This window comes from Crocuta crocuta, unplaced genomic scaffold (genome assembly GCF_008692635.1).
Source record: "Crocuta crocuta isolate KB4526 unplaced genomic scaffold, BGI_CrCroc_1.0 scaffold233, whole genome shotgun sequence".
Taxonomy (NCBI): domain Eukaryota; kingdom Metazoa; phylum Chordata; class Mammalia; order Carnivora; family Hyaenidae; genus Crocuta; species Crocuta crocuta.
This window is the reverse complement of record NW_027529526.1, coordinates 3,479,693-3,490,524: the sequence shown is the minus strand read 5'-3', so window position 1 is coordinate 3,490,524 and position 10,832 is coordinate 3,479,693. Positions and strand designations below refer to the sequence as shown.

At 48.8% G+C, this 10,832-nt stretch overlaps 1 protein-coding gene across 12 annotated transcripts in view; it reads right to left on the bottom strand.

The window, feature by feature from the left end:
• Positions 1-6,746: 6,746 nt before the first annotated feature.
• Positions 6,747-10,832, bottom strand: part of PLEKHA7 (pleckstrin homology domain containing A7) — a 142,105-nt gene continuing 138,019 nt past the window's right edge. For 8 of the 12 annotated variants that reach the window (XM_077761136.1, XM_077761137.1, XM_077761140.1 and 5 more), the window contains 2 exons: positions 10,298-10,408; positions 6,747-8,165 (listed from right to left, as the gene is read on the bottom strand). In XM_077761136.1, coding sequence (XP_077617262.1) covers positions 10,308-10,408 — 101 coding nt within the window. In that variant the 3' untranslated portion in view covers positions 6,747-8,165; positions 10,298-10,307. Of the gene's footprint in view, positions 8,166-10,297; positions 10,409-10,832 lie in introns of those variants that run through there. The other 4 variants (XM_077761138.1, XM_077761147.1, XM_077761141.1 and 1 more) reach the window with 2 other exon arrangements.

Genomic DNA, 10,832 nt, shown 5'->3' with positions numbered 1-10,832 from the left:
GAGAGTGCTGCTATGAACATTGGGGTACATGTGCTCCTATGCATCAGCATTTCTGTATCCCTTGGGTAAATTCCTAGCAGTGCTATTGCTGGGTCATAGGGGAGTTCTATTGTTAGTTTCCTGAGGAACCTCCACACTGTTTTCCAGAGGGGCTGTACCAGTTTACATTCCCACCAACAGTGTAGGAGGGTGCCCGTTTCTCCACATCCTCGCCAGCATCTCGAGTTCTCTGATTTGCTCATTTTAGCCACTCTGACTGGCGTGAGGTGGTATCTCAGTGTGGTTTTGATTTGTATTTCCCTGATGAGGAGGGATGCTGAGCATCGTTTCATGTGTCTGTTGTCCCTGGCCAATAAGACTTTGACTTCTTTCATTTGCTCATTCATTCAACAAATCATTTCTTAGCCCCTTATGGCAAACATTATTCTGGGCCCTATGGATAATTTGAACAAGACAATGTCCTTGCTATAGTGAAGCATATATTCTTGTGAGGGAAACAGGCAATAAGCAAACAAGTAAAGAATACGAGTGTGATATGTATTACATGATTATAACTTAAATGCAGGTAACTAACATGCATCTTTTTCTAGTGCTTCCTATGTGGCCAGAAACTGTGCTTAGCAGCTTCTGTGTAATAACACTTGATTCTCACAATAACTCCCAATATAAATCTTTATTTTACAGGTGAGAAAACTAAGGCATGTAAAGGTTAACTAATTTGTCCAAGGTCACAGCTGGCAAAACGGAGCAACCAGGATTAGATTCCAGGCAGTCTGGCTCCAGGGCTTTTGTGTGTTACCTCTGCCTCCTGACTGCCTCCCTTCCATGGTATCAACCTACTAATAGGAGGCTGGCTAAGTCATGGCTACATAAAAAAGAAGCACCTGAGGGGTGAGGCCATCTTATTCTGTCTCATAAGAGGAGGCCCTGGCCAGAAACATGGGCATCGGGTCTGTGGGATGGGGGTATCCTACAGACAGGACCGTAGCTGATGCTGCTTGATGACACCAGGACAGTCCAAGATTGCCCTGGTGCCAAGACTGCCACACAACCTTCCAGGGAAGACTTGGCCTAGAGAAGTCAATGTGTGTGTGTGTCAATGAACACCAGCAGCCTGGCAACTGGGTTCTCCCCCAATTTTCTCCATCTGGTTTCTGAGCCCACTGAGTATGATTGTAGCCCTGAGAGACAGCCCAACTCTTGATGCTGACAAATGTGGTTTCTGAGCCCCCAAAACCCAGGGACCAATGACCAGGTCATGCATGCCAAAGCAACACTTCTCCATGGGATCCCCAGAAGATGCTCACTGACAAATCACAGCCATGATGGCAGCTTCCACTTGCTGAGCTGTATTACTCACTAGGCAATGTGTGAGGCACTCTCCTGTAGGCCTCTCTGCAGGATGTCCATGAGCTCATAGTTCTTACCAGAGGCAATTCTATTTCAAGTGACCCAGAATCCAGGGCCACAGAAAAGCTCCTCTTTGCTAGGTAACAGCAGCCAATGTAGTGGTTAAAAGCTCTCTGGAGTCAGATACAAACTCAAACTTTAGTTCGAGAAGTTGCTTACTAGTCGCGGAACTATTGTGCTTCAGTTTTCTCATGTGTAGTACGGGAATTGTAATACCTGCAACCTAAGTAGGCCAGATTATGTGACAGGATCAAAGAAAGCCTAAAATCCCAGGGGATGGATAAATCAGCATTTATTTCTCATTCCTGCAAAGTTAGCTGTGGACCTTGTGGCCTCTCCTGGGCAGTCTGTCCCAAGTGGAGACTTAGGACCAGTTGCCTTGCATGTTGTGGCTGCACTATTCAGAGGCATATGACTCCCAGATGGCCACTGCAGGGGAAGAGAAAGCTGGAGGGAGTACATTAGCTCTTAAATGCTTCAGTGTGGCTGCAGGAGAGTGAGAAGAGAGTCTCCAAAGATGGACACTGTCCATTCCTTCCCTTCTGGTACATGCATGCCACTCCACCCTTCAGGAGGCACAGTCTATTACCCTCTCCTTTAATCTGACTAGCCTTGAGCCTTGCCATGTTCAAGAGAATGTGGAGAAAGTGACTCTATGCCATGCCAATCCCAAACCTACTCTTCAAAAGGCCTAGCAGCTTTGTTGCCCTTAGAAGCCAGCTCACATTCAAAGCCCAACGTTCCCTGAGACCTTCTTGCTATAAGAAAGACCAAAAGACACTTGGAGAGACTGTGTGAAAGGATGGAGATGTCCAGCCAGTTCCCAGCTCATTAGCCATCCCAGCTGGGGTTCCAGGCATGTGAGTGATTAATTCCTCTTGGATATCCCATGCCTGCAGTCACATGTAGAAAATCTGCCCAGCTAAGTCCAGTCCAGAATGTAGAATCAGGAGAAACAGGAGGTGGTCTGGGGCCAGTTTACTTACACACCAATAGAAAGAGGGGGTGTGTGCCCCTGAGGCAGGGGGAGGAGTCAAAGAATGCTTGAAGCAGCTTCTCCCCAGAGTGAACTAGAGCATGCACAGCCCTACCTGAGGTCCACGAGACACAAAATTAAGGAACAAAAGATCTCGCACTCTTGTATAGACTGTAGCCCAGAGCTGGCCAAAGAGAGCTCTGTAGAGAGAAGCGCTCATCTGGCACTTTAGGGGTCTCCAGCCTGGAGAGGGAGCTGCAAGCACAGGGGTGGTGGCCTCGGGACCAGAAGGCATCAAGAAGCTGCAAGTGGAAGTGCTCCAACCTGACAGGAGTGCTGTGAGCCCATGTGAGATATGCCTGGGGATTCCCTGAAATGACAAGGAAAGACCTGGGCAGAGGACCCCCATTGTGGGCAGAAGGGGGCTGAGGCCATGGAACCTACGCTGTTATGGTCATTGGGACCTCATGTCTGCCCACCTGTCCAGCATGGTCCCAGGAAACACAGGTACCAGCAAGAAGGCCTGAAAGTGATAGCCAAGAAAATGTCAAGAGTGTATGTGAAACACCTTTGGGGGCTCCCAGAATTAGGCAAGAGGAACCTAAGGAGGGCTGGTATTCCAAAGACTTTAGGCAGAAAAGATACCCAAAGAACTGCTTACTACTGTGATTCTGACCCTATTTTTGACTCCACAGGCTGCAGTCTTCTATGGCTGGGGATTTGGCAGGGACACTAAAAGGGTTTTGCTGAGATGCTCAGAGTCTATGTTCTCCTGACAAAGAACCCAATTTTCCAGCTCTTCCCAGAGACAATTCTGTCTCTGAACCTGGATTTGAGGTCTAGGAAGGAGGTGCTTTCTAGATCCAAGAGACCTTTAGAGGCAAACAGGGACTTGGACCAACAGTGAGACAGGGACTTAGTCAAAGGGGGCTGGGTGCCTTCAGTGGGCCAGGAGAGCCCTTCTATGTGCAGGGAAAATAAGACTTTGTGGAAGCTTCCAGGGCCCTGGACCAGAATGGCAAGAGGGACCACTGACTATAAAAACGTCCCAAGGTATCAAGTCAGTTAAGGATTGAGATGCGGCTCAGTGGGAAAGCATCTGTGACTGATTAGTGATGTCAACCCCAAGGACTGAGGACAATGGCAGCCTCATGTCTGACTCTGTGGACTCAGCCAAAGGACCGTGTCTCGTTTCTCCTCAGTTCTAAAGTGTTGGAGAAAGCTAGCAGCTGAACAGTAAGGAGCCCCTTATTCATGAGGCCAAAACCCTCATTTATCAGGAGCTCTTAGCAAATGCTTACTGGCTCTCAAAGGCCTTTGGGAAGCTTGGCTGGGAAGCCTCTTCTCTGTCCCCTGAGCTGCCTCCAGTGAGCTCGAGAGGTCCTTTTTAGGGTGCTGCTCCAAAGCACAGCCCTTCCTGGGCTACTCCACACCCTCCAACCATGACGTGCACCCTCTGTTGTGCGGGCAGGTCCACCCCCACGTGTCCTGGCTCCAGCCTCATCTGCATTTAACATCCCTTGTTGGGCTGTGGCAGAGAATACTCAACTGACTCATATTAAAAATGCCCTTTAAAATTCAAAAGCTTTGAACTAAAGAAATATCTCGAGAAGTTTTCATGGAAAGTTCAGCTCTGCGGGTTCAATTCACTTCACTTAGATGCACCTTTTCAAATAATAGGGAAAAAATGTAACAGGGTCAGACCCAATCAATATGCTTGTTCAAACAGAATTGCAGGGACTGTGATGTGCACACATTTTGTACTCTGCCTTTGTACCCTGCTACTCGCTCTGAAGAAAGGTTTCTTTGCTCGGAGAGCAATGAAAGTGATAGCCTTTGGAGTGGAGGCGGCAAAGCAATGGTGTGTTTATAGGGCTGGGAGGGGCTGTCATTTTCACAGCCCCCCAGCCTGGTCTCTTTGTTCTTTTCATAACGGCTTGAAACCCACATGGGCAAAGTCCCAGCGTCTGATGCTGAATCAGAAGCAGAGGGCTCCCAGAATTTGCCTACTATGTCTCAGAAATGTGATTTGTGGATTAGACAAATAATTTGCTGCTTCTTTCCCACCCTTGGTGCAAACACAAAAGGACTGTGGTTGGGGAAAACTTCCAAAGCCCAAAATGGGCTCTTGTCTAGCTGAGCCAGGGGCCACATTCACCCCCAACTCCTGTCATCCCCAAACTGACTTTGGGCATATAGAGGCTTTCCTGGCCTTGGGCTGCAACCTAGAATAGGCAGGAAAATCCTAAAGAACCCGGTTTAACTGGATACCACAGCCAAGTGGGTAGAGGGAGGCAAATAGGCTAAGTGGAGTTTCTATTCTCACAGCCAGACATGAAGGCAGGCAGAAAAGTCAAAAGTCAATGATAGGGAGCAAACAAAAAGTTTTCAGCATCTACATCAGCCTGGGTGCATCTACTTCACATGTACTCATAAATGTATGTACATCTCAGCTTTAGTCACTGAAACAATGCCCTGGACATGTTGAGAATCTGGATAGTTCAGGAGGCTAAACGGGGTATTATTACAACCCGCATATCAGACTAGATCCTAAAGTGTTCCCACTGGTTCTTGCTAAAATTAGATACCTCCTGGGCTCAGCCTGGGCCCAGGTTAAAGTTACAACTCAGGAGAGGATGTCACACACAGATGCAGGAGCAGCACACTCACACTATCAATCACAATCCCTGCATTTAAAACTCTGCTCAGGTCCTGAGGTCTTGGTAAGAAGCAAAGCTGATATCGTTTCCAGAGTGGTCCCCTCCTGGAGGGTCCCAGTCAGCACATACTTGCACCAATGGCCCCATCTTACCTCAAGTAACGAATCCTCTTGAGGGGTTGAGAAGGGGCCAGGCCATGTTGCCTGCTTACACATGTTGTGGCTGGAGCATGCCTTTTCTAAACCACATGTGCTCTTCATGGAGTCTGAGCTGAAGGCCTGTCATGTTCTCTGTAGATGGAAATTTGGTTCATAATTCTCAGAGAAGAGACCACCCCTTCTCCTGGCTGGAGCTGGAGAGAACAAAGTCACCACGTTCACACCTACACAGGACTATATGTGTGAGACAGAAACTGAGACCAGGAACTGATGTGTGGATAAAGATGATGAGGTATATATACACAATGGAATACTACCGAGCAATGGAAAGGAACGAAGTCTTGCCGTTTGCAACAACATGGATGGAACTCGAGGTGCTATGCTAAGCAAAATAAGTCAGTCAGAGAAAGATATCATACGATTTCACTCATGTGGAATTTGAGGAACTCAACAGAGGAACATAGGGGAAGGGAAGGAAGAATGAGATAAAAACAGAGAGGGAGGCAAACCATAAGAGACTCTTAAATACAGAGAAAAGACTGAGGGTTGCTGGAGGAGAGGTGGGTAGGGGGATGGGTTAAATGGGTGATGAGCATTAAGGAAGGCACATTTCAAGATGAGCACTGGGTGTCATATGTAAGAGACGAACCACTGGGTTCTACTCCTAAAGCCAATACTACACTGTATATTAACTAACTTGAATTAAAAAGAAAATGTCTATGTCTACAGACGGCCACCCTGTGTGTTTTGTACCTTTTTTTTTTTTTTAACTTTTGCATTCAGTTATTGCAGAATCTCTGCTCTCCCCTGCCTCCCCCTCCCCCACCCAACCTCTTTCATCTGTTATGAGGATATCTTCAAGTAATGCCTAAAACCAGAGGGTTTTTTATTTTAAAATTCAAAAAGACATCAGTAGCTAAAAAGCAGCAGTGTCCCCTGTTCAGAGTGCTTTGGAATCTATTTTCCCCAGTTTAAATAGTTGGAACGTCAATCTAAACCCTTCTATTGCGCTTCTTTGGCAATAGAGGAAAACTGTCCTAACAACAAACTTGGAAATCCACACATCCCTAAATTGAACTGGCCCCTTGGCTTCTGTTTTCCTACATCACAAGTCAGAACGAATTAAATACAAATCCAGTTTGCAATGGTCCGTCACTAACCCGCTTCATTGGAATGAGCCGGCTGCGTGTGGGTTGGAAGGGGGCCCGTGGCGTCACTCCTGCTATCTTGGATTGCCAAACCAACCCCTCGTGGGAGTCCGCAGCCCAGCGGCCCCTCAACCGAGGTGGGGTGGAAGGCCACTGTGAGCAGCTGCTGAAGCCCAGCCAAGGGTCCCAAACACAGGTCTCTCCCCCTCAATGCCCCCCTCCCTGCCGGGCCTCCAAAGTCAATCAAGTGTCAAGGAACTGTCACCAGGAGAAACTTTTCATAGGTCACACAAGCCGGATCAAGAGCTGACACTGGGGATTTTCCAAAGAAATGGAAAAAAATGAACACAGGCCACCCATGAGAATATATAGCCAGCAAGAAGCAGGAAGCATATCAGGTTAATATTTTAATCTGTTCATCACAATTTTTTTTTGCAAACCATTACACCTTTATTTAAATTAACTTTTTCTTGCAAAATATTCATTTCATTTTTCCAACAAAATCTTATAAAGGCAAAAATAAAATTTTATTTTGGCAAATGTCATGAAGTTGATACTGGCAGCATATGGAGTTAGTTAAAAATAGACAGCAATTTCTAAATATAGTTAAGATTTTTTCCCCCCGACCATAGTCAAAGACAAACTTTCATTTAAAGAGTGGACACATCCAGTGGAGGGTTTTTTTTTTTTTTCCTTTAAACCCCATTTTCTGTATGCAGAATATCATGAGCTCATGATTTAAATAAAGGGCCACAAACACTGTGCCTGGCTTGGCACAGCCTCACCTGAGGCTGGAAGTCAAGTCAAAATCCTGCTGCTGGCCTTCAGAGATGGTGGGGACACACTGCCTGCCCTCTGGCCACCAGACCCATGTCCTAGAGAAGCTGACCTAGGTTCTCCAGGGCAGGCAGCAAAGCCCTATCACAGCCCAGTGTGGAGTCAGGGAGTTTTAGGTAAACACCACCCAGTGTGAAGTTTATTGCTTATGATACAATAAAAGGTGCTTCCTCTCACCTTTTCTGTATTTCAAAGTGTGTGTGTATATATATATAATTTTTTTTAATTAAAGCAAACTGTTCTGTTTTTCCCAAGAAGAGCCCTTTGCTGAGAAAACCCCATGGACAGGTCGGAACCAAACCTCTTGAATACACTATTGCCCCTAAACCAAACCCAAGGGCCAAGGCACAGACTTGGGCTCCACATGCCACCCTGGTGGAGTTTCTCCCTCCAGAGCTGGTCATCAGGTCAGGTCAGGGACGGCTGACCTCTGCAGCTAAGGGCCCCTCTTCCCCCAGATAGCATGCCAACAAGCCTAACACTGGGCTCCCCTGGAAGCACATTTCAAATGCAACCTTCACCTGAGTTCACTGGATGTTGGACTGGCCTCTGCCTACCCTTCTCCCCTACCCATACCTACCACCCAAGTGGTACCTGAATCTGTATGTGCAGCTCCAAAATTTTGCATCCTCACCTTTCCAGTCACTCAGCCCTTGAGGTGAACATTATAAAATATATTCTGATTCTAAAATACAGCATCAGTATTTTACAGTGTGTATCAAAAGTGCCTTTGTCATATGTAAAAAGGAGTCTGAACTAAAGTTGGTGGTGAGGGGAGGGGGTTAGGACCTAGCCCTATAGTGAATGCCTCGCAGTTGTGGTGGGCTTCTCCTTCCTCCAACCAGAAACGCTTTTGGGCTGGGAGGGGGTTTCCTTGGGGGAAGGAAGATCAATCTTCTTGGAGGAAACTGGTTCCACTGGGCCCCTGGCTCCAGACTTCTTTGCACGTTGGGTCACGGGTCAGTCACTGCCTGGGCTGGCAAAAAGCACAGGAGACAGTGAGAGTGTGGCAGGACCCCAGCCCACATCTGGGGAGCAGGCAGAGGGCATGTCTGCACACACAAGACAGGGAATGGCAGGCTAACAAGACAGAGAGCAGCAAGAGCAGGGGATGGGGCAATGCGGCCGCTGCTGGGGGACCCTCAGCTTCTAGGACTCATGTGCACTTGGCCTCACCCTCTCTCCACCCTTACCACTTCTAGAAAGATTGCCAGACGCATGCTGACCCCTGCTCTGACAGGGCAAAAGGCCCAAGCAAAGAGAACCTTGGGGTCCAGTTCTGGCCTTGCCCTTCATTCACTGAGTGACTGACTCTGAATAACACTCTCTGCCTCCATGGGTCTTGTTTTTTTAACCTAAAAACTGAGTGGTCATACCCACCTCCTAATGAGGATTTACCCTAACATGAGGGTAAACACAAATGTGGATGTGTTCTGAAAAAAGCATTAAAGGCCTATCTCACAACAATGGGGGTGTCAAAAGCCAGGAGGAACAGAGCCTCTCCCCCACCTCTCTGTGGCCTGGGGGTGGTGTCACCAAACTCAGATCTCCAGGAAAAATCTACACACCCTACTGTGGACCTGACAGGTCCCTGTGGCCCTTAAAAAGGACGTGTGAAGTATTTTCCTGTAGTTCTTCAGTCATGGGGTCTCGAATGCACACTTCTCAAGAACCTGGCCCACGTAGGCCAACCTCTTCCTTCCACCCTCAGACTGGTGGGGCACCTAGGTTGGGGGACAGCTGCTGAAAATCACGACCCCACCCCCAACACACATACTCTCCATCCCTCCCTTCTCTGGACAACTAGAGCACCTGGGGGTGGCCCAGATGAGTCCGTGGTGATGGGGAACAAAGGCTCTGAACTTGCACTGTAGGAGTTCAAACTCTGGTTCTGACACTTACAGCTTCAACTCCTTGGGCAAGTCCCTCAAGGTCTCTGAGCTTCATTTCCTCAGCTATAAAATGGGTATCTTCATAGGGTGGTGGTGTGGATCAAAGGAGATGCTTAGCACAATGCCTGGCACACAGCAGGTACTCAACAACACAAACCACAAGAAAGAGAGGGGAAACCCTACAAAATGCCAGTGATATAGAATGTCAGGAAGGGGACTAAAGAGACTTCTGGTCAGACCCTCCCCTGTCCAGGTCAGGCAACTGGGCTCAGGCCACAAACTCACCACAAGATTGGACCAGACACTGGGGCCTCTGGACTCTTCTTAGGGGCTCCTTCCCTAAATCCCTCCCTGCCTCTCATCACTAACTGCTCTCATGGGCAGGACCCAGAGAGGGTGGTGCAAGAACATTTTGAATAGCTGAGGGCCAACTTCACATTGCCCTGGGAGGCCTTCCCACGAAGACTCCCTTCCTCTCCCTTTCCTGAAGTGATGAAAAGGGCAGTCCTAATCCTTGCCCTGACACCAGAGTGAGGCCCTATCTCCTCACTGGGTCCCAGTTTTCTCATCTGTAAACGTGGATTTTTTTTCTAGTCTCTCAGTTCTTCTAATTCTCTGGCTAAAGCCCCGAAAGGCTGAGACTAACTCTTCCTTTCCAACCCCCCAATCTCAAACTGCAGCCTGGCCTGCACGGGGCTCCCTATGGGAAAGAGAGCTGGTTAGAAGCAGTACAGTTCTGGGGCGCCTGGGTGGCTAGTGGGTTAGGCGTCCGACTTTGGCTCAGGTCATGATCTCACGGTTTGTGGGTTCAAGCCCCGTGTCAGGCTCTGTGCTGACAGCTAGCTCAGAGCCTGGAGCCTGTTTCAGATTCTGTGTCTCCCTCTCTCTCTGACCCTCCCCTGCTCACGCTGTCTCTCTCTCAGAAATAAATAAAACATTAAAAAAAAAAAAAAAAGAAGAAGCGGTACAGTTCTGGCTTCTATTTCAGGGAGGCAGGGGGCTCGGATCACTCTCAACTGAGATGAAGCCACTTGAGAATGGAGTTCTTAAAAACTATCCATCCCCACCCACTGCCAGTCCAGGTGGGTCTCCCCAGCGGCCGCCTTACCAGCGGAAGGAAGCGTCAGCAGAAGGCACTGTAATCATCTCAGCAGCAGAGGGAGCAGGGAGAGCATGCTCGGCGCTAGGGGAGGGGCAGGACAGGCAGGGCTCTTACTTGGAAGGTGTTAGACAAAGGTGTAGTGGAGTCCGTTGCTTAAGGGGGGGTAAGGTGGCACCGTCCTGGAGGACAGGGAGCCTTTAGGCGGGAGGAGGGCCAGCTGCTGCGCTAGACGGGCACACAGGAATTAAGCGGGGAGTTAGGCTCCTTGTCTGCTCCTGCAGCAACAGATGCCCCACACTTGGTGGAGCTGGAGTAGCGTGGGCCACACCACCCACCACTAACAGCCAGGATGGCACACCCTGGGGCCTGGTGGGGCCCCGGCTGGGACTGGCCTAGATATGCGTCTGAGCTGGAGAAAGGGAGCAAGAGTAAGGAAAGGCTGTGGCCAAGGTGGCCACTCGGTGGGGAAGTGAGGGAGGCCCTGTTAATTGCCTGCAGGGTGTGTGGGCATGCTTGCCTGCTGGCAGTGAGGAAGCAGAGATCCATGTAAGGCAAGCACAGGTCAGACAGGAGGGTACCTTATGGCGGTTTGGGGGAGAGTATCCCTGCTGGACCCCTTAACATGGAGAGGAGTCAAAATTACCAAGAT